The following is a 24,184-nucleotide window of genomic DNA, read 5'->3' as shown; positions in this document are numbered from 1 at the left end:
ATCCCAAAGCCCACCGTGGACATGGCAGGGTTAGAAACCCCTACTGTTAATGTAATTAATGTGCCTACTTCATGCTCATGTTAGGAGCCTCTTTGGACGAGAGAGAATGTTGTAAGCTGTATGCACTGCACTGCACATTACTAGCATGAATGTGTTAGTTAATGAGTGGTGTGTGTGTTTGTGTGTGTGTGTGTGTGTGTGTGTGTGTGTGTGTGTGTGTGTGTGTGTGTGTGTGTGTGTGTGTGTGTGTGTGTGTGCGTGTGCGTGTGTGTGTGTGTGTGTGTGCACGCGCGCGTGCGTTTAAGCCTGGGTGGTACATTTTTCTGCACTGTTCGGGAACAAGGAACTGTGACTGGGGTGAGCCTCCCCACTGGGTGAGAAAAAGGGGGGAGAGATTAATGACTGATGAAGATGATGATGACTAAATGGGATGGATGCTGAGATTCGTTGAAAGGACTCCTTTCAATAATAAACATGTTTATCTCATTCGGCCAGACCTGTCCATCAAAACAAGTTTGTTTGTGTTCTTTGATGTAATGGTGAGATATTTTTGAGGAGCATTTTAGTAACAGTTATCACTCTAAAAGCAAGTAACAGGTTTATAGCTGCAATTGCACAGTGAATGGATTCATTACAGGTAATAAATTCAAAATCAACATCACAGCACGATTGATTTTTTTTTAAAGAGGATATACAGGTATTTAAAAAGAAATCAGCAACAAATTAATTTTTGGTTACATTGCAAATATGCTGGTGTTAATTCTGTTATTGACCAAATTGTATTTCAACAAGATTTTTTTTTTTTCGAATTATGAATGAAAACCCAAACTGATCAAACCGAATAAGCCACTCGACTACTCTCAGATTCCTTACACAAGGAAGTGATGCTTCCTCTTGTACCGTTCATTGTGAGCAGGCACCTAAGACAATCCAACACATAACTGCAGGGTGTAAGATGCTGGCAGGGAAAGCTTACATGGAATGCCATAACCAGGTGGCTGGCATAGTCTACCGAGACATTTGTGCGGAGTATGGACTGGAAACCCCAAGGTCAAAATGGGAAACACCTCCAAAGGTGGTGGAGAATGCTAGAGCGAAGATCCTGTGGGACTTCCAGATCCAGACCTACAAGATGGTAATGACGAACCAACCAGATATCGTGATCATAGATAAAGGGCAGAGGAAAGCCATTGTAGTGGATGTAGCGGTCCCAAGTGATGGAAACATCAGAAAGAAGGAACACGAGAAACTCGAGAAATACCAAGGGCTCAGAGAGAAGCTGGAGAGAGCCTGGAAGGTAAATGTGACAGTCGTGCCTGTGGTGGTCGGAGCACTCGGGGCAGTGACCCGCAAACCAGATGAGTGGTTGCAACAGATCCCGGGAACAACATCGGACATCTCAGTCCAGAAATGTGCAGTGCTGGGAACAGCAAGGATACTGCGCAGAACCCTCAAGCTTCCTGGCCTCTGGTAGAGGACCCGAGCAGAATGAGGGACGGACACCACCCGAGGGCGGGGTGAGACGAGGAATTTAATTTATATATATATATATATACATAAGCATTTTTGTCAGACATCTGGTTAGGAAGTGTGTGGTTACCCCCACACCACCCGCCCCTAATGTCACTGATGAAAATTTGTGGCCCCGCCAATATTTAAATTGCTCATCCCTGATTTAGGCTCAAGAATTACGGCCTACAATGTCCACATTCTTCACATGTGGGTATATAATACAATTAATAAAATATGTGCCATCTTTGTTGTTGACCTGGCTTCTTTAAACATTTTTCCCCTGCAAATGAAATACAGCAGCCAAAAGGAGGCAGCATTATGTTGTCGTAATCTTGGTTTTAGCACCTCTGCCTTGAGCAATTCAGTCCCATGCCATTCTGGAGCGATTTGACTACTCCCCTATTTTACTTTGTACTACTACTACTGGAAAGAGATGATGGAGAGAGGCGCCGCGTGCAGCAGGGATCCTCACTGGCCTGGTACAAGCTGTCAGCTCCCCATTTGTACTGCAGAGCCATAGGATGCAAAGAGGCAGGCAGGAGCGAATGCTGGCTGGGCCCAGAGTAGCTGTCAGGGGCAGTGCTGTTTATAAACTGTACGTTGAGCGAGCCACCCTGGAAGCGAACAAAGCTATGTGATATGGCATGTGTTTGAGAGCCACGCATTTCGGTGAGGGGTCCAAAGGAAGCGGCTGTGTTAGTGGAGCTTGCTCATTCGTGCTAACCTGAATATTTCGAAGTTCTGCCAGGGTGGTAGCAGGTCTGTTGTGCTGCAACATGTTCCTGCTAACATCCATCTGTTATTCCGAGCTTAGAGCCCAGCATCTATCACCGAATGTAATGTTTTTGTGATATGCCTCAATATGGGAGCTATTGCGTTTTGTGTGGTACGGCCAGACCGGCAGAGAAGAGGAGCGCTTCGAGTGTTTGGATCTGTTCAACTTGTTCATAATGAGCATCCATCTGTTCCGAACCTGCTGCCCTCATTGGTTGGAGCTTATGTTATGACATTTGTAGATGGATGTATGGGAGATTACATTGCCACACACACAGAACTACAGATTTTTGTTGAGATAAAAATCAATTGACTGGTACTTGTAACAGTCAAACAGATCCACATTGTGCTTAAGGCTACATTTACACTCTGCTCCAAGTGTAAGTGCCAAGCAGCCCCATTTCAGGCCAGCTTGGACAAAATGGGGTCATGGGAAAAGACGACAAATGGGATTGGGCAAACGCCATGATTGCCATGGATGCCCTGCGAGATTTTTAAAGTGTCAAAATCTAAAAAAAATATTTGCCCGGTGTAGACGCGGTGCTAATCGTCCAACACCGTCAATGCAACTAAACTTGACAGTATGTAGTAGTACATATCATAACTTCGAGCCGATCCATGTTGGATGCAGAGCATCCTGTATGTCACTTGTTTTGTTATGAACCCATTTTGTAAAAGCCTAGGAGAAAAATGAATGCTGTTGGGGATTTTTTTTTCTCCTATAAAAACAGTCCTCTCACCTCCAATTCATCGCTTTTCTTCATCTCTTTCATCAGTACTATGTAGATGTGCTCTGACCCCATTTCCGTAAATGTCAACACTACAATTTGAGAGACAACGGCCTCTGGTGGCAAGGTATAATGAGTGTGATAACCAACCGATATGAAGTTCAACCCCATTTCCCCTACCTGCATTGCCGTTCCGAGCTTGAATGCAAATTACTTTGTCTTACACTGATGCAATATCTGTTCTCACTGTAGAGAGTGTCGCAACTTGCAGTCGTCAATTGTCAAACAAGAACAAGACTTCCGTCGCTCGTTAACTTCCATTCGTAATTAACAGCTTAGTAAATCAAAAAGTTGATGCTGACTTACCGGCATGCCTTGCGGCATGTTTGTACGTAGTTGCAGAATTTACATTTAATCAGCATGCTTAGAGGTTGTGTGTATTGTCTCATTGTAATTGTAGCTCCATGCTTTTCAATGTTTACTGAACTGTAGGTTATTGTTTCATTGTGCAGTTGTTTTGCTTGAATCATTGGTGTGTATGGTGGTCTGTATGGTGCCACCCTACTCATTTCCACAAGTGGGTAAGCGCATGGGAGCATCATATTTTTTGCTAGGTCCGTGAGCTTCCGGATCTTCAAACAACAAAGATCCAGGGCTACAAAGATTTTTTTTGGGAGGAGCACATTCACCTCTAACTTAATATTGTGCAAGTGGTGGAAGAAAATTTAGATGTGCACACCGCAAATTCATTTTCAAGTAAATATTCACATTTCCGATTTTCCATCCATGTTCACTGTATTACTTGCAGAACCTTCACCTTTTAGATTTACCGGTACGTTATTGTGCAAGTACTGAAGACATAAGACCCCTAAAAGCGTAATTTATAGATCTTAGATATAGAAATTGTTACGTTCATTTTCAGACCAGCCGTGCAAGTAGTGTCGTATTTAATAGTTGAATTGAATTTGTTTGTTTGACGAAGGTGCAGGCAGTGTCTGTTCAGTACCACTCAAAAACAATGTAAATGAGAGTGAATGCTTATCTTTGTATAACTATGTATGGATAACGTATATACATTATGTGCCCTGCGACTAGCTTGCAAACAGTCCAGGTTTTGTCTCCTTACTTTCAGACTAGGTTTAGTGGAGAGAAAGTACGCACTGATCAGTTTCTTGGATGTTGTCCTTTGAGTTATGCTGGGTCTGACCTTTAAGCCTTTTTTGAGTGGTAGCCTTGTAAGAAGTGGTACCAGCCCCATGAATGCAGTTCCTAGTATGTTACATTTGAGCAATTATTCCACATGTTGTATGCTGCTGTACATTTGCATTCATTGCTCCTCCAAAACCATGGTGTTGCAATCATACACAATAATGTTGGTGCTTCAAATAAATCAATTTCAAATTTATGAAAATCTTTTCCGCTTATAAACCAACGGTTGTCAGAGTTGTGGACTGGTTAGCACGTCAGACTCACAATACAGGTTCAGGGTTCAATTCCAGGCTCATGCATTCCTGTGTGGAGTTTTCCCGTGCCTTTGTGGGTTTTCTCCGGGTACTCTGGTTTCCTCTCACATTCCAAAAACAAGTTTGGTAGTTTAATGGAACACTCTTTTTCTAGGTGTGACTGTGAGGGTAAATGGTTGTTTGTCTTTGTGTGCCCTACGATTGAATTGCAACCAGTTCAGGGCGTATGCCGGTTCCTGCCTGAAAACAGCTGTGATGGGCTTCAGCACGTCCACGAACCTTGTGAGGATCAGCGAGATTGGATAATGGATGGGTGGATGATATTCCAACAATGAGCACAGCATCTTTTTTTTTTTTTTGCTTAAAGGCATCATTTTCCAAATGTGCCACTGACTGTGTGAAGACATATTTTGGAGGAGAGGCGTAGAAACAGATATCACTTCACCATGACTCATCGTATGCCATATTCCGTGTTACGGTAGTAATGATTATTACACTGCTGCCTTTGTTGTTCCATTTGGTGGTCCTGCTGCCGCTGTTATGAATAGAGTAGCGATTGGGCTAGCCAAAGCTAGTGACACGAGCCTAACCCCAATTCGTGCCGCTTTGACTCTCATGTCTATACCGCGAGTGCCTATCATGTTTTCTTTTTGCGTCATCACATCCTGTCTCTACCAGTGTTGTTCTGTTGACAACATTCTTTTGATCCAAAGTGTGGCACGGAAATGTGTCAACAAAATGCAGGAAAAAAAAATCTGTAGTTTTGCTAGTCGCACTTGCTCGAGTGAATGAACAATTTACTCTCACTGTTTTATATTTTAGGGGCCAAGTCTGATAATTCTCAGTGTGGCCCTAGTTTTCCTTCCCATGGTGGTGAGTAAATAACCTCCACAAAACAGCTCACAACATGAGTGAGTGAAGTGTTGGCCAAGAACAAAAGAGGGTGTGGGAGGGTTGTACCGCCACAGACATTTTGCAAAGCAGATGTTTTGGCGTGTCTCAGCATGAAAAAAAAAACCACACAGGCGTGATTAAATTAATGATAGTGAAATCGTGTTTTGCTTGTTCAAAGTTATGGTTGTCGTATAATTGTGTGAGGGCATGTTGTTCAGCCAGTACTTTTGGAATGACTTATTTAATGATTCGCACCCATTCAGTTTTCGATGACTTTACTTTACATACTACTCAAGTCAAGTCAAGTCAACAGTATTTATAGAGCACTTTCAAACAGCCATTGCTGCCTACAAAGTGCTGTACATGGAGCGATTTAACATACACAATAAACAGTAAGACGAAATGGTAATAAAGGCGGTAGAAAGCACCAAGCAGTAAAATCATGCTGAGTCGAACGCCAAAGAATACAAGCGAGGTTTGAGAAGGGCTTTAAAGATGGGCAGCGAGGAGGCTTGCCGAATGTTCAGTGGGAGGTCATTCCAGAGAGGAGGGACCAGCAACAGAAAAGGCTCGATCCCCTCTGAGCCTCAGTTTAGTTCTTGGTACTTCTAACAAAGACTGGTCCACAGACCTGAGGCACCGGGCAGGTGTGCAGATTCAATTGAATACATGATAAAGACAAGAAAAGTAATGTTCACTCTGATGAAAGTTATACTTTAACCCCTGTGTTTGCAACTGTGTGGGCAAACACTCGAACGGTATAAGAACAATGTTTCTCAATGTACAATTGTAAGGAATTTAGGGATTTCATCTACTTCGTCCTATAATGCCATCAAAACATTCAGAGAAATCTCTGCATGTAAGCGACAAGACCAACATTGAAAGCCCGTGACTTTTGATCCATCAGGCAGCACTGCATTGAAAACCAGCATCATTATGTAAATTGGGCTGCCGCATGGCATCAGGAACACTTGGGGAAACCATTGTCGGATTAGACTGTTCATCACGACGTACGCACATGCAATTTAAAATGATACCGTATCAAGTGAAAGCCATTTGTAAACAACACCCAGAAAGGCTGCTGACTTCTCTGCGCCCGTGCTCACCTGGAAGTGATGCAAAGAAAAAGTGTGCTGTGGTCTGAGGAGTCCATATTTCAAATTCTTTTTGGAACTCATGGGCATTGTCTCCTCCAGGTCAACAAGGAAAAGATTGTTATCAGTGCAAAGTTCAGAAGCCAGCATCTATGATGGTATGCAGGTGTGTGACCAAAACAAAACAATAAAGTTTATCGGTTTGAGCATGAAATACCGTAATCCCTCGCTATAACGCGGTTCACATTCCGCGGCTTTGTGGTTTCACAGATTTTTTTTTGTGCAGTTTTTTTAAATGCTTTTTTTTAAAACAGTGAATTGTGTTCTGCATCCTGATTGGCTAAGGGACTGACCAACGTGAACTTCGCAAATTTTTGGTCTTTGGTTTCATTGTATCAGTGGCGGATGCTGGTCTGTCAAGGAGGGGAAGCTCAATTTCGGCCTACATCATAAAATGTCTTCGTTTATTGATATGTGAATTCTACTCTCCGTTCCTTTTCAAAAAAATGAGATCGGTGATTGGCTCATTTCACTGGCAATCAAAAAGAGATTCAGCCTCAGACAGATCATCCAATCATCATGCAGAAAAGCTGAGCTTCCTGGCGAGCCAATAAATGCCCACAGAGACGCTGAGCATCCAATGGGTGGGAAAAAAACAGCATTTATCCAATGACTCATCTCGTTTCAATGCATTGGGACAACCTACACTGAACTCTCTAGACGCCTAGCGTCTGCGCGGTCGACGCTCGGCGTCTACACAGTTTAAAAGCACAGTGAAGCTGCGGGAATGAATGAAAAGAGAGTCGCGTCGTAACCAAAATAAGGTAAATAAAATGTAAAGTAAAAAAGAAATGGCTGCATATGCTAACAAAACATGTTTAAGAAATGTCAAAATACTGTAATTGTAGATGGTTTACTTTGCCAGGCCACAAGCTAAACTAAGGTAGGGATGGCGATACACTAGGTTGGGGGGGGGGGGCATTAGCCCTGTGAGAAACCTGTATGAGACCAGTCAAGCCATCCAGCATTTTATTGAATATTATAAATTATATTTAGAAATTATATCAGCCCCCCTGTGGATTGGTCAAGCACCCCCACCCCCTCTGCCCCTGGAGAGAAAAGATCCTGTAGCTTTCACTGAGCAGAGGTCATGTGGGTTCAACCTAATATGGTCTCTCTCTTTTTAATGCTGCTTTCCAACACAGGAGCGTGTAGTCATTTTGGTATGTTGTCTTTTAATGTGATTCGGGGTGTAAAGTAAAAATGTGTGTTTTTGCTGTCTGATACAGTGAATGACATTTTGGTTCGTCGTTATTATTATTTGCCTACTAAGTCTCTGATTTTCTTGATTTAAATCTCATCTATTGAAGTCGAGTGAACAGGGAATCTGAAGTTTATTTGAAGTGTGTCGCAGGGTCATTGTTAATTATTGGCAGTTCATTGTGCCCGAAGACAGTTGGGATAGGCTCCAGCAACCCCGCGACCCTAGTGAGGATCAAGCGGCTCGGAAGATGAATGAATGAATGAATGTGCACTGACTCCATTTTACCTTGTACAATAAAATGGGTTCATGACAATGTCACCTCATCACCAAACACCCTGCCAATTTAGCTCTCCCGATGTTGTTTAAAACAGCAAGACCCAAATAGTTCACCTGGCAACTTGTTTGGCTCTATAAATTCTGAATTTGCGTGTGTCTTTCAAGGCAAAAGGAACAAGCTATGAAGTCGAAGCACATTGATTCCACTATACAATATCTCATTACGTTTGACATTTGCAGTTCAGTTCTTAAAAATGTGTGTGATCGCCTGTGCACATCTACATGTGCACTTGTAACTCTTGGGACGGAGTCTTGACAGCAGGAGGCTGTAACCTGTGCTGTCCACCCTCTGTGATCACCACTGTTTATGGCCGCATAAAAGTCTCTTTTGCGCGTGCGCGCGCACACGCACGCGCACACACACCACACCACACGCGCACACACACACACACACACACACCACACGGCACACATCCTTGTTCCCCCTGTTTCTATCTCTTTTACCTTCACTTTCAAACACGCTCACAAATTTATAGCTGCTGTCTGTCTCAGAAACTGTGTAATTATTGGCGTCTGGTCCGCAGCTCTTATCAGTACTGTGACAGAAATAGCTGACAGATCCACACACGGACACTTCATGATCTACATGTTCGCAGTCTCTGGCACCCTTTGTCTATTTTCTTTCTCTTTTCCATATTATTTGTTGTCTTTTCCAATCTTGACCATGTTCTGTGCTTCCTCTGAGGCGGTTAGGGTGAGGTGGTGAGTCAGAGCTCACCCTGCCAAGCCATGTGCCAATTCAGGAGATTGGCATTGAAGCCAGACATGAGCTCATCGGCCCAGCTGGGCAGACAGCCCATTACAATGCTCAGCAGGGCTCTACCACAGGGGTGGAACGAGCTCCATACATGCTGATGATCCACTCTTTCTCTCTGTCTTCCTCTCTTCCTTCCTTCCCATTTGTCGTCTTGTCTTCTCTTCTTCTGACTCTACCTCTGACTTGGTCTCTTTTCTGATTAGTTTTCCATGTCCTTTGAACGCAAACGGATTCACGCCGCCATGCTTGCCAATCTCCTTTTTCTTGTTTTTCTCCTTCCAGTCTCCCACACTATTATACTTCCATAGGTGCTGAGCTGTCATTGCACTGGTGTCCGCGGCAATACGAGTTTTTTGTTGTTGTTTTTTTTGTTTTTGTTTTATGAAAAGGTGGATGCAAAGTGTCTTTCTCTGTGTGTACGTCTTCTTCTAATTCTATGTCATAAATGGGGTGGCGATGTGCATCATTTTGGAAATAAAACTTAAAATCCTTAGTCTGGCCAAGGCTAATGCGTGTATGTGTCGGGCATGTGCGTACACGTTTGCGTGTGTAAAACACACCTGAAGAGACAGGATATGATAGCACTGTAGGCAAACAAGGGCAAGACACAGCAAATATGAGGTGGCATGCCAGATGTTTTATTGAACGTGACTCCCTAGCCTGCAATCTCTCTCTTGTCTGCAGAGCCGTCCGTGTATTTGCCTCAGCCCTTCCTCAGACATGGAGCTAACAGTCGCAGCTCGAACATTTTGTTTCACTGAGCTCATTCCAGTCTCTGTGGCTGTTCAGCTTTCTCAGCAAGGAGATGGACAGAGGGTAATTCATGAATATCACAAGGAGAGGTAACTCTGCGTTTAGGGCAACTGGGAAATGCCCCATACTAGGCTATTTCATCCCTCTTGCTATTATGCATTTTACATTTAATACAATGAAATGATTATGACTGTCGATTGCAAATTCATTTGCCATTTGATATTATTGTGATATATGGCCAACATTTGTATCGGCATATAGCGATTATGCAAAGATTGATTGGTATGGGGAAAGATCTACAATGCATCAAAATATGTAGACATGCAGTGCTTAAAACAATGCTTTGAAAACAAAATATTTTGATCAATTTCAAAGTGCAAGAACTAAATAAATGATGTTAATTTGTCGGTATATATATATGTCGGTATATATATTTTTTGTGTGCATTGACCTACATTTTTACAGTACTGTATTGTTTAAAAACACAAGACATGTAAGAGTTATTTGATGAATTTATCATAACGAATGTAAATTCCAGTTACGTCTGTATTTTGTACGTGTAGTTTTAATGATAAATCTGAATATTTCAACTTTTATGAATCCCACCAAATAATAATGTCAACTTAAAATACATACAGTATTGTAAATATTTCTCATGATCCTTATTCTATTGTTTTATGACGAATTTCCTTGTAGCCCTGCAGCTGACTTCGGAGTCTCTTACCTGGAATAGGCTCCAGCTCACCTGCAAACCTTATGGCGACAAGCCATTTCTTGTACAAAATAGATGGATGGATGTTTGGATCATTTCATATCAATATCAGGATAACAACTACAAATGCTAAAGTAAAATAGTTGTGATGTCGACCTACCCCATTTATTTACTTGTGTTAAAATTCTGAATTTACAAGTATTCCAAGCATTACCGTCTTGTTGCACATGATTAGTAATTGTTGCAGTTTTGTTGAGTGTCCATTCATCATTATCATCATTACTAACCTCCATCATTTTTTGTTTTTGCCCCAGGTCTCTTCATACCCATCGCTAAAAAAGACATCCCTTTATGGAAGATTAAAAATAATAATAATAACAATGAAAATTAACCGTTGAAGCGTCGTTCTGATGAAACTAAAAGCCATCTTGTGTCCATTCAATTCAGGAACAATGTAAACTACCATAAAATTATATTCAAGAAACTTGGGATTTATGACATTCTTCATTTTTCACCTTTCCCATCTGAAACACAAGATGGCGCTGTAAATTGATGTCACCCACTGCACCACAGGGGCTCTAATGGGACCCCCGCCCCCATCCATGTTGTTGTTCAATGAGACCTTTATGCTGTTTCACCCATATAATCATTTTTTTTCATGGCGTTGTCTCAGTAACTTTAAAATGATACAACGCACAAATAAATAAATAAATAAATAACATTGTGGCAAGCAATTGTGCAAGAATATCTTCAATGATGTGCCCTGCGATTGGCTGGCAACCGATTCAGGGTGTCCCCCGCCTACTGCCCGGAGACGGCTGGGATGGGCTCCAGCACCCCCCGCAACCCTAGTGAGGATCAAGCGGTACGGAAGATGAATGAATGAATGAATGAATGAATATCTTCAATGACTGGTTATGTGTGTGTGTGGAGCGGTGGGGTGTCCAAAAACTGCAGTTGTGGAGGAGGGTAGGGGAACCAGTAGACGAGGACCCATTTGGTATTCAGGAGGGTCTGGTTTTTATCTGTCTGCTGGCTGTCTAGTCTGGTCTGGCCTGTTAGTGGTGTCACACTGCATGCTCCCTCGGGGACTAAATTGATGCTCCAGACAGACTGTGCGTGTCTGAGTGTGCGTGTATTGTTTAGTGGTGTTAGAGTGTTTGTGCGTCGAGGTGAGTACCCCTAGAATGCACATGAAGAGTTCATTGGTTTCAAAGAAAAAAAGCCTGGTTCTGTATGTACTGTGTTTGTGTGTGTGTGTGTGTGTGTGTGTGTGCGTGTGTGCGTGTGTGTGTGTGTGTGTGTGTACGTTATGTGTGTGTATATATATATATATATATATATATATATATATATATATGTGTGTTTTATATATATATGTGTGTGTGTTATCAGCCTTATATAACTTGTAACTGTTTAAATCTGTGTAAGTTCGTGTGTGTCTCTGTGTGTATGTTTGTGCATACAGTAAAGATTATTATTATAATTATTTGATGAGCATGGTTAGTGTTGCAACTCGTATTTTAAAGTTTATTTATTTTGCTTACTGGAGGTCCATTTCATTTTACTGCTGTGTAAAAAATGGCAAAATGTGTACGGCATCCAAAATAAAACTGGTCATTTGTGGTCTCTCACAGGTGAATACTGTACATATATTCATACCTGTCAACTCATACGGTTTAGCCATAGTTCATACGGATTTTGTGGCGAATCTTACGTATATGGCCGTATCGCACAAATCATACGGATTCTGAAAATTTCCGGGGGATTTTGTTGGTGAAAAAAGTAACGCAGGAATACAACTCTGAACACAGTAATGTCACTAAGTAGAATGATGATTAGACATTAACCAGACATTGTATTATGGTTATCTACAATAAATATTGAACATTTTATCGTTTTTTTTTCTGGCGGTATTTTGACATATAAAATGCTTTGGTATGTTCTAAGGATTTTTTGCTCTTTATAAGGATTTTTTTGGTAGTTTATACAGGTTGGCGCTCCGAAAAGTTGACAGGTATGTATATTATGTCTGCCTCTGTATGTTTAGCAAGTTTGTTTTAATGCGCTTCTGTGCCAATTATTTTTTTGGAGTACCACTTGTAAGGGCTATTTATGGTTTTGATAACCAACTGGTCAAAATTGCCATCCAATGTTTGTAAGATTTGAATAACCTAGTTTATTTTTAAACTGCAGCTGGTACTATAGTAGAGTGAATAGTATTTGTACAGTATTTGTGCTTAGATGCAGCCTTTTGCAGTTTGCTTGATTCAGAGGGGCTATGGTGGGGAAGAGGGGACATTGGAGGTCACGCCTCTCTGCAGCACATGTGGCCCTGAACCACAAGACTGGTGCGGGGGTCAACTCAAGGTTAGCTTCTTCAAAGGCCTTCACCATTGGTTGAGGCCAGCCATAACAAGGGAGTGAAACTTGAAGCACTCTTCCCTCCCCCCCAAAACACACCAGGCCAGCCCTCTTCTTCCTCCTCCCCTCTGGTCTTCTTGCCCAGAGCCATTGTCAACCACAACCAGGACGTCTGCTACTCTTCTGACTCAAGTCAAAGCTTTCCGCCCCCCCCCCCTTTCCCCCTAATCAGAGACACACATGCATGCCCTTCTGTTGTCATTTGCATGTTTACAAATGTATTTCTTAACGTGCACGCCCAACATGTTAATGATCATTCAAATGTTTTTAATATTGTGCACAAGTACAAGGACTTTAAAACATCAATTTATAGTCATGCACACAAACGCACATGCAGTTTGTGTAGTTTAGGATTTATTGTATTGTACGTGCAAAAATATATTCATAAAATACGTTTTTTTCATGCGTCAATATTTACTCGTGATTTTGACAAGAGATTACACAATGCTCTCGATAGTTTTACTAGATTTTGAAAGTTGATCAATGAAAAATGGCGCACACGATTTGTGATTCGCTGTAGCTTGAAGGTGTGCTCTTTCGTGTACAGTACTTCGACACTTTTTCCAAGAGATTTGTTTCGTGTCCATGAGGGCACCAGTGCCGGTCGTCTTCTTGAGTAGTGTGATTGGTTAGTGCAGCTGTCAGTTAAGATTGTGGGCGGGGTTGAGTCCACCCCATCTCTGCTGGTCTAGTTCTAAGACAGCTGCTCTCGGCGGCGGACGACAAGGAAGACGTGCACGATGCGAGAGCTGTAAGAAATGGCTTAGCGGACCGGCAACTAATTCGCTTCCCTTGTCCACTCCGAGAGAAATATGACGTGAGAAACACCGTGGAACATACGTGCGAAACTGACGCGAGTCAGCCGTAGCAGCGGACTGTGCTGCCGCTGCCTGGAAGTTTTTCGTGGTTTTCCCGTTCGGGGCTCCCCGACGGTGGCGGCGGCGGCTCTCTCCTCCCCGGAGCGGTGTCCCGGTCCAACGAGCCCCATGCAAAACCTAACGGCCCGTGGCGGCTCCGGCAACTCCAATGTCACCTGCTCCTGCAACTGTACCGCTTCCCAGCCGCAGGGAATGGAGATATGTGAGTACTGTATCATACTTGTGTTTCCGTGACCTTAAATCCGCCCCAGAGACGAAGGCAGTGCCTAATCCGTTTGATGGACACTTCCAAGGGTAATGTCGTTTAGGGCTTCGACCACCTCGTTTGTGAATACTGTCAAACATTATCTTCTCATTAATATTTATTTGGGTACTTCCATTTTCCGTGCGACAGCGCGGTGCACCAGAAACTTTAAAATAGGCGTCAATCTGACTCTTGATGTTTCTAATGTCGTAAGATGTGGCTTTATGACTTTTAAGTTTTCAGTGTGAAATCAGTAAAAGTGTGACGGTATTTTTAGCTCATAGCAGGCACTGCAGCAGGGCGATCTCCAGACGCAATAACCGCTGAAAATGATGACTTACATTCGAAGTTTTGCACACATTCCTCATTAGGTCCGTTTTACATTCGAAACTTTGCAAAAAATGCTCGTTAGGTAGGTTTAAAATCAATAAACTTGACAGTTATTTTGTCTTATGGCGGGTTGTTCCTATGAATTACACCTTTTTATTTGAGCATTGACATCTGGGCGCATAGTATATAAGAGATCCATCCAGAGGGTTAAATAGTTTGCAGTCAGCACTAACAGGAAACGCTGGAATGGTATGATATGTCTGTCTGCTGTCTGTGTAGCCCACAGAGAAACTGTCATTATCAGCTCTGCTCTAATGCTGTCTGTTAGATCCACTGCAGATGCTCCTCTTTATGACTGAGACAGAACAGACATATTCAGATAGGAGAAATACAGAAGACAGTCATAGCACATAGTCAACGTCAAGAAACGCGCAGAAAGACAGACGAATGTTCCCAACCAGGCAGCTAGACGAGAGCCATTACAAAAAGAGACGTGTACATGCACTCCCCAAAGACCAACAAGCAGATGTACACCAAAGCTGCTGGTAGAAGGGCAGAATTCCACTTTTGTGTCATTTCCACGGTGGCCGAGGCTTGACTCGGGCAACGAGTGGTGAATGTAGGTTATTCGATTTGGCAGCAGTGTGTGGCTGCAGTGACACCACACTGTAACCAAGAAGTGTATGTTTGTCTGGCGCACTGACTCATGGCTCACCTTGCACTGGTCATGTGGTGCTATCCAGTTTGTTACTGGCCCTCAAAAAAAACTAATTTCAGTGATGCAGGTAACATGGAGAGTCCAATTAAATCCCTCAAATCAACTTCCTCAAACTGCTGACTATTGCTTGGCCCCCCCCCCGCCTCCCCCATAAGTCTGTCTGTCTTGTGTAATGCTTCCTTGATCTTTTCATTGCATTTTCTCAATCAACATACCGCTGTTGAGGGTATCCATCCATACATTGGTGTTGAAAAGAGCTTATTTGTCTGCTGTCTTTTCTAACGAGACTTTACAAGGCTGAATAATGTAGCTCGTGCAATGATGAAATCTTTTGCTGAGAAAAGCTTCAATCCTGGTCAATCAATGCACATTTTAAATCTTGGTTCTTGTTGTTGTTGTGCAAAGCAAGTTTCTATGACTGCTTTCCGCAGGAGTGCTTCTTCTTCTTTGTCTTTAAAAGAAGAGAGAACAAGAACACAACGAAGGAGAAGAAGCAAAGGGCGTTATAGCAACTGACTTTCCACTTTGCACAACAAGAACAAGAAGGACTTAAGAGGTGCATTCATCCACCAGGATTGTACCTTTGGCAACAATGCGACGCAGGATGATAGATAAGGGTAAATCATTTTAAGACAAAGAGAAAACCTTGAGCGTAGTTGTTAGCCACCGTTCCATAGTACTTGTCAATATGGAAAGTCACAATATTATTATATATCAGAAAAATGATATTTTTTAATATTTGATAATAATGTGACAGACCTCTATTAACTCATGATTAATGCAGCCAGTAGTGCTGCTATATAAAATTATCAAATGTAAACAGAACCAAATTAGCATCCATATTTTTTGCACAAATGTAGATATTTATTGAAATAAGAGTCATACAAAGAATGTTTGACAGAAATTTATTTTAAAAAATGAAATAAAAAGATTAGCTTTACTCTAATATAATTTTGAGAACATTTATTTTGCACATCTCAAAAGTCTAAATCAAAACTCAGTATTGTGAAAACCAATCACATATGCATCCATTGTGTGAACCAATTATGTGTGTTGAAACATCTAGGCCACACATCCAGGTTGACGTACGAGATGCCATCACAGTACCTCTTTTGCTGTGTGTGTAGTATTATTTTGGATACATTTTCTCTGCAGATACTTAAATTGCCTGCGAATTTGCCGATCAAAATTGGACATGAGCTGATTTGACGTGGTTCCAGCGAGACCTATGTGAGGTGTCACCTAAGCACTTTTAATTTGGGTGTTTCACAATGACATTGCGTTAGGATGGTTTGGAAAATATCTTTCTCAAAAAGTGAGTGAACACTGTATATAAGCTTTGTGATTTAAGTGAGACGAGATCTTATTTAAAGTATGCATACTTTTGTTTTATAGTTTACAGTGAGGTTTTAAGTAAAATAAGGCAATGGTTGGAAAACACTGATGTAATCATTACTGTTTTAAATAAAATATCAAGTTATTAAATAAGTCTTATATTATGCACATGGACTATTTCATTTCCAATGAGTGATTATTATGTGTATTATTACCATATAAATGACGATAATCACACGTGAATAAACTCAGCTCATGCATACAGTAGCTAATTCATATTTAGCAAGCAAGTTGTTAGTTGAATTCAGGATTAATTCTGCTGTGTTAGTTGCTACTACTGGACACTGCTGAAAACCTGTGACAAATTCTGAAAGCGTTCTCCGGTCTAAAGTGACTTTGTCTAGTTTTATTTTTGATGAAGGAAATGCAAAGTGCATTGTGAGTGGTTGGGATTTATCCATTTCAGTTTTAATTGATATTCGGATTGGACAGTAGCTCACAACTGACATCCCCCGCTCGACACAGAACGGGCTTGGTTCATTTAGCTTAGTCACAGCAACAACTTAATTCAATGTAATCAGGGATGGGAATTTTCCGCGGATACGCGGAAATCCGCCGTTTTATTTCTTAAATTGCTCATTTTTTGAATCCATTGAGAACATTTTAGGGGGGGTCAGGTACCTTATGGTCAAGTTTTCACGAGCTCTCCCGATCAGTCTTCTATCTTCCGATTGTAAACAGCCCCGCGATTGGACGTATGTGATGTCTTACTTGTTGTGATTGGTCGCCCTGTCCAGGTCACGCGACTTTCCGCTTTTTTCATCACTAGCCATTGCCATCACTGTGTAATAGGTGTCTGAATGTTTCTCGTTTCTAGTCAAGTATCCCCGTAAAATGATCAATCTGACCAAGGAGGTAACATCAGCAGTGTTCGTCAAACATCTTTTGGTCAGATGAGCAGTTTTCTAGAAATGATCTGCTTGTTTTTATGGAAAAGCGCCGATCGCCAGTAGAGCCAGCTCGAGTTAAATAAGTCTTGCGTTGCAGTAAAATTCAGCCTGTTGTTACTACAGGCTTACAAAACAATGTTAATGAAGGCAATTTTCAACATTTTCTTATAAATTACAGCAAAGTAATTTTTGTATGGAGTGGTATCTGTTGCTTGCTAATCTATGACAACATTTAGCCAATCCTGTCAGTTAGAAATGTTTAACTGCACTGACAACTCTTCAGGAAAGGGAAACTAAGTAATCACAAATGTGAAATGGAAATTTTCATATTTCACATTTCAGCTCTAGAAAAAAAGTGTCACTGTTGCAGATTTACTATTACTTGCAGCTGCGATGAGAAAAGGCTGACAAAACCTGTGAAATGTATTTACAAGTATTTCGTCATGCACTTTTTGAATTCATCTTTTGACGAAGCTGAAAATATACTTGTTCTTTAAGGAAAGGAAGGGGGTCACCGTGTCATGTAAAATGGCTGAATGTGTGTCTGTGTATTTAAGAGCCTGCAGTCGGGGTCAGTCAGGTGAATGTAAACGGACTGATCAGTAATCCCGTGTATGAGTGGTGTTAGTGTGTAGGTGGTTACGGGTTCATCGTTCAAGTGCCTCAAGCCAGCACACGCACACGGCGACTTGTTGATGCTCACTCAAACACACATAGGCATATGCGCTCACATATACACTTAGTCAGATGTTCTTTTACACACTTGCACATACAGACAGGGACTGTAGTTACAGTCAATATTTACCCTTTCCGTCCACAGCCCCAATCCAAATCCCCAGTACTCTCTGGAGTTTTTCTATTCCATCAAGTGCTTTTAGATTTGCTGTTGATTTTGAAATGATCTATTGTTTTCAGTCAGACTTTTTGATTAGTGGTAATAGATTTTACTGGTCTGTCTTGCATATATAAACCTTCAACTTGCAGGAAAGAGTCAGGCCTTGGATAGGATGTAAAAAAGAAAACAACCCCCCCCCCCCCACACACACACACACAGCCACAACAATGGTTTCAAAAAGAATGGATGTATATCCCTTTGAGAAATCATAATTCATTTCACAGGTAATTTCAGAATGAGTATTGAGATTTTCATTTAGCCCGACACATATAGTGTGCTGAGCTGAAGGTTAGAACTGTGAATAGCAGTGCTCAACTAGCAAGGTGTTAATACCTTATTGAAACCTGGGAGCTGGGGGGGCTTCAAAGACTTTTTTTGCACTATGAAGTTGATCTGGAGTAGTAACATGCTGGCTGAAAACAATTATATTCCTCAACTTTCAGAGAATTATCAAAGGTTTGCCACAAGGCTGTTCAATGAATGGAAATGTGATTGTAATTTGGATTATGGCTTCTCTCGATCTTTAAAAGGTTATAATCAAAGAAAAAAGATGAATGTACAGAATGGCATAGTGTGTTTACAATCTCCCGACGTTATGAAAGTAACGCACCATGTTGCTTGCATAGCAAGCGTGTTGTGTCTGTGAATCTGCAAACCCTGAGCATGCGTTAAATTGTTCAATGATATTCCAGATGGAGTTTAATATAATACTAAACAAAAATAATTATGCACATTGTATATTTAAATACAAGACACACTTCATTTTTTATACATCACTAACACTAATGCTAAAGTCAATATAAAATCCAATTGAGATGCTAATGCAAAATTTGCATCGACTTCGGGAGTGATATTCCTTCAAATAATGAATATTCACACAAAAATGCTGCAGAAACACATACAGACAGGTAATATAGCAACACTCAAAGGCACAAATCCTTCCCTGTCTGTGAAAAACTTGCTCCTTCTCCTATTGTGTGTCCTCCATGCGTGCATGGAACCGCTTCGTCCCAAAAAGGCCAACGTGCACACGGCAGTAACAGCCGGTATTCATTTTTACTTCTTATTGTCATTATTTTAGTATATTCTTATTTTACTTTGTTCCTAATTTATTTTCTCCTTGTACTTTCAAGTCTCATTGTCCTCAAAATGAAAGGTTCAAAGATACAAAGATCCAAGGATTTTTATTTTTTATTTTTTGTCATACCAACACACATTTCGACATGATATGGTACGAAATACGAAATCTGCGGTCTCAGGTTAGCCCAATCGGGCTGACCGCTTGTGAAAATAAAAATAGAACAGTGAAATAATATAAATTAAATGCAATAAAGAGATGAAGGAGATGCTTACTCAGGGGTTGAATGTGTGAAAAATGCACACTTAAATTTCACATATTTACAAGGTCATTTTGTACTGGACAAAATAAATAGTGAAACCCAAATTTCGTTGTATGCTATACAATGACACGAAAGGTGATTCTGATTCAAGACTAAAGTGTTCTATGTGTAGGGGTGACTCCCTCTGGGGGTGTGATGGTAGTTTTGCGTAGTTGCATATTAGTAGTTAATACCACAAAATAATACATTTTGAGGTCATTGAAGAATTATTTAATTAATTGTGATTTCAATCCCAACCAGAATATTTGTGATTATTATTATTATTTCCATAATCATCAAGCCCTATTTTGCATATGTATTTTCCTGTCATTGGAAGGTGCTTTTTACATTGGCGCTGTACAGACATTCCGATCATAGATGTGCTGTCAACGAACGCAAACTGAGCAATGGTGACTGAGATTGATATCATCTGCGAAGAAAAATCTAGTCGCGCAGCAACATTTCTTGCAGAGCAACCGTGATCAATAAAATGTGCAGTAAGACAGCTTCAGGAAAAAATAAATAAAAAAAAGCACATCAGGTTTTTTAATTTTTCTTTTTTTTGGTTTTATGTCTGACCAATAAAAGCTCGCACAATACAGATTGTACTGAAATCTATAGCCATGACATTTCAGAAAAAGACCAACTGTTGCTGAACCTAACCTTTAATTCATTAACACAGTAATCCATCGCTTTTTGCGGTTCATGAGACCAGAAACCCCCCACGGAAGGTGAAAACCGCGAGGTAGTACACCCCCCCTCCCCCAGGAATTTTCATATATACTGTATATGGGTGTTGTGCATGATTAAAATATGTAAACAGTATTTATACTTTAAAAATTCGAGGCAAATATTACAACAATATATTTATTTAATTATAAAACCTTATACAGTAATTAACATTCATGAAAATTACCTTCTGAGAGCGGCGGAGAGGCTTGTTTTGGTGGCATACAAGGCGTCTCACCTGACTTGACCAGGCTTTTTGGACACTCCTCTTCTGCTGGAGGCGCTGACAGTGTACCTGAGGTTTTTAAATTGGAGAAAAACACAGTGATAGGTCGAACGTTTTAATGTTCCTCTTGTCTTCTTATTCGTTTAAATAGGTTCAAGGGTTCTTTTTAAATCGGACAATGGGTCTTTTTTTTAGTGCAGAAAAAAACTTACCTAGCTGACAGTTTCAGTTGTCACTTCAGCCGTCATCTGAGGTGTCACCGCTTCCTTGTGATGCGTCCAAAAAAAACAGCTGACTGGGTCGGGAAACCTTCAAAATAAGGCTCTCCGACCCGATCAAGGCTGTTAACCAGCCCCACGCCGCCAGCATTGAGTCCCTGTTGATGTTGCCATTTTCGTGGAGGACCAATGGGTTTACATGCTCCAACACACCTGGGACGCATTGTTTCAACAGCGGCAAGGGGTTGGAGCGCAGCTTAACTCATCCAAAAAAAAGTTGGCGTGAAAATGTTTTGTTTTTGCGATAATTTTATGTTTCTTAAACTGTGAAGCAACCTTTCTTTTATGCTGGACTTCAAACAAAAGTATCGGTTCACACTGCATCAAGTGCATTTCACGGCAGATCTAAAGTAAAGTGAACCCTCATTATTTGCGGGGGATAAGGATTTAGCTGGCCCATGAATAGAGAAAATCTGTGTATCATCGACGCCCATTCTAAATGCATTGCAGATTTTTTGTTTAATCCCTACAAATTCTCGGGCCAGCTTTTTTCATGGCACATGAGCTTTGATATAGAGTGCAAGACTTTTCTTTCAATAATGTAACCATATTATACAGAAAACACTTCCAATTGGCGCTCTGTACATTTTTTTCAGAATGATATGCTTAAAATGACTTTTTTTTGTGAATGAGGAAATATTTAACAAGCTGTGTTTAGAATGCTGTCAGGGTGACTCTGTGTCTGTGCCCATTTACCGGTTTTGTTATTTAGTAACATCACTCTTTTCTTTGACTATTAAAAAGAATGAGAAAATTTGTTTTTTTTTAATCAAACTGGAGCAATTATTAAGCAGAGTAAGTCAGTTTGGCTGTGACGGTCCTAAAGTAATCAAAAGTGAAATTTTTGTGTCCTTTCTTTCCTGAGTTCACTGACACTTTACAACACTACAGCATCAATAGTATCCAGCCACTGTGGCTGCTGGATTCCCTTTGTGTCTCGATTCTGCCCCCCCCTCCCCCCAATCCAGCACGCGCGCGCACACACACACACCAAATCTCATCCCTTGCTTCACAAAATGCCCTTGGGATCAGGGCAGATTTTGTAGTCGTAAGTGTTTTTGAGACAGGCCGTCCATCAAGTGTGCATGATGGTGGGCAGCCAGTGGATGGGAACGGGGAGTTTACTCATATGTATTTACTCAGAGTTTGAGTATCTGAGATACTAAAGAGTTCAGGCGAATGAATCAGTCTGCGGTGCATCTCATGATTACAAGTCTATGAACACAACGCTAAAAATGCTGCACTCCAGACGCATGAACCAGACAGTAAACAAGAGCACAGGGTTTTTGTGGGGAGGGTTGTCTTTTTTTTGTTGTTGTCTTTTTTGCTTCACGAGCTGATTTGCCCCCTACAAACCCCAGTATTCAGTTAAATATAACAGTGATCAAGAAAAAAAATATATAATAAAGTCCACGTGTTAACCTGCCCAGTGGTGTTGTCTCTCATATGGGGTACTTTTTATGTTTAGAGACCAGTGCATCAAATGTCCAGTATATTTCTGGCATGTCTGGGCATTTTGTGTGTTTCAGGTTTACCGTGGATTTGAATAAGCAGAATTTGTCAAGGAAAGGCACCGTTAATAAGGATCACTGAGGCGATTTTAAGGGTCTATATCATGCTTAGGATATGCCTTTGGCACAAGGGTGATCTAATTTATTATGACGTATGAGTTATTTTCCTGGCTGTTTTTCTAAACCAGCAATAAGACATCTAGTTCACTAAAACCCCGCCTCTCCCAGTGTGGCTGCAGGACCCTTTTTGTGACGTCCTAAAGCAGGCTGTGCGCATTGCCCATGAAACAGTAAATTGTAATAATGTCGGAAGAACATATTTTAAGGTCTCAAGGATATTACATCAGACGGTTATTACTGGTTTATCTCAGCTTTTATTTGAAATCACAAACAACTACTGTGTGCCGATGCCAAAATAGAGCATAAACAACCTGAGGGCAAAGCCTACAAATGTGCTTTGTCCAAATTAACAGGGCACATTCTCCAAAGGCCGCGTTTTCAGCCGCTAGATGTCATTTTCGGTGCAACTCATCCATACGTGGTTTCAAAATTCACATTAAGCCTGCCATGGTTTTTACAGACCACTGAGGTTACATGAGAAGGATCCTTTGAAGACGTCAAGGGATCCAGCTTGCAAATTATCTTTCTAGAATTTAGAAACCACACACTGTTGAGTTGCGCCCAAAGTGACGTCATGCGGCCTGTGAATTTTGAACGCAGCCATGGGCCAACTCCTCTCTCAGTAGCATACCATCCGGTCTCCCAACCGCTCTTGCGTTCCTATGCTCTGTGTCGCGTGTTGCATTCAAAAACACTCGGAAATAACATTGCTCAGTGAAAACAACATGACATGTTACCAACAAATATCCTAAACTTCTCACAACCAAACACTCATAATTCACCACTTGCACATTTTGAAAGCTGAAACATTGGAACAATTTTTTTTTAATTTAATTAAAAAAAACTGTTGTTCTCGAGTTGTTGACTTGTTGCGAAAACAACCACCTCCAGCGTCTCAGAGAAAGTGGGCGAGTGTTTAGTCTGCAGGGACGGCATGAAGGTAGCTCCTTACTTTGCTGTGCATAAAGTTGAGGACCCGTGATTTTCTTGGATTAGGAGGGAATGGCGCTTAGAGACCAGGAATGAGCTGGAGTGTTCCAAAATGGCTGAATAGAGGTGTTTTTGGTGAGGTATTAATAAGCTAACATGGCTAAAAGCCCCAAAAAGTTGATTTGGCATTATATGGTTCCTTTAAATGCTCCGACTCATTGTGTACTTCTTCAAGCAGCATAACTTATGGATCACTTTCCAACATTAAAACAACGCCAATGCTCTGATATGCCTGCCATGGAATACCGATGCTAACTGTGAAGATACAGCCAAGTATATTCAATTGCTCTCTTCAGTGGTACATTATCGCAAAGCCAACAACAGGTCTTGAAATTCTCCCCTCTTGACATACGACTATGGGCCGACTATGCACCACTTGCTGACAGTGGATTGTTATGTTATGTTATGGCTAGTCTGCAATGTGCCTCATTGATTGTTGGATGAAAAATCCCCAAAAAAATCAGATTTCTGCAGATCAGTCTGCACCCTCATAATTCTCTGCAAATGATCGTTTCATTATTACGATTAAGATATCCCACACTGGGGAAATTTACAGTCTACAGCAGGAAGATTGTGGGTAGAAAGAAGAAAAAAAACAAACACCGTTCAATTAAGTGCAATATAAATACAAAATGGATAAGTCGCAGTGCGATTTACAATTGTTTTTCACATCCTTAAATTATTATTTTTAAATTTTTTTTATTCAGCAGCCTGACAGCAGTCGGTAGGGACGAGCGGCGGTATCTCTCCTTGCAGCGCGGATGTAACAGTCTCTTGCTGAAGGAGCTACTATATATATATATATATATATATATATATATATATATATATATATATATATATATATATATATATACTAGCTATTATACATGTCTTCCTACGAGAGCAAG

General features: G+C 41.1%; 1 protein-coding gene across 5 annotated transcripts in view; it reads left to right on the top strand.

The window, feature by feature from the left end:
* ldlrad4b (low density lipoprotein receptor class A domain containing 4b) overlaps nt 1-24,184 on the top strand; it is a 180,506-nt gene that overhangs the window by 118,975 nt on the left and 37,347 nt on the right. The window contains exon 1 of one of the 5 annotated variants that reach the window (XM_052065601.1): nt 13,165-13,791. The exons of the other annotated variants lie outside the window; for them this stretch is intronic. Within the exon in view, the coding sequence (XP_051921561.1) occupies nt 13,698-13,791 (94 nt within the window). The 5' untranslated portion in view covers nt 13,165-13,697. Of the gene's footprint in view, nt 1-13,164; nt 13,792-24,184 lie in introns of those variants that run through there. 5 annotated transcript variants of the gene reach the window in all.

This window comes from Hippocampus zosterae, chromosome 5 (assembly GCF_025434085.1).
Source record: "Hippocampus zosterae strain Florida chromosome 5, ASM2543408v3, whole genome shotgun sequence".
NCBI classification, from domain to species: domain Eukaryota; kingdom Metazoa; phylum Chordata; class Actinopteri; order Syngnathiformes; family Syngnathidae; genus Hippocampus; species Hippocampus zosterae.
Note: the sequence above shows the minus strand (reverse complement) of the source record. Positions and strands in the feature narration are given on the sequence as shown.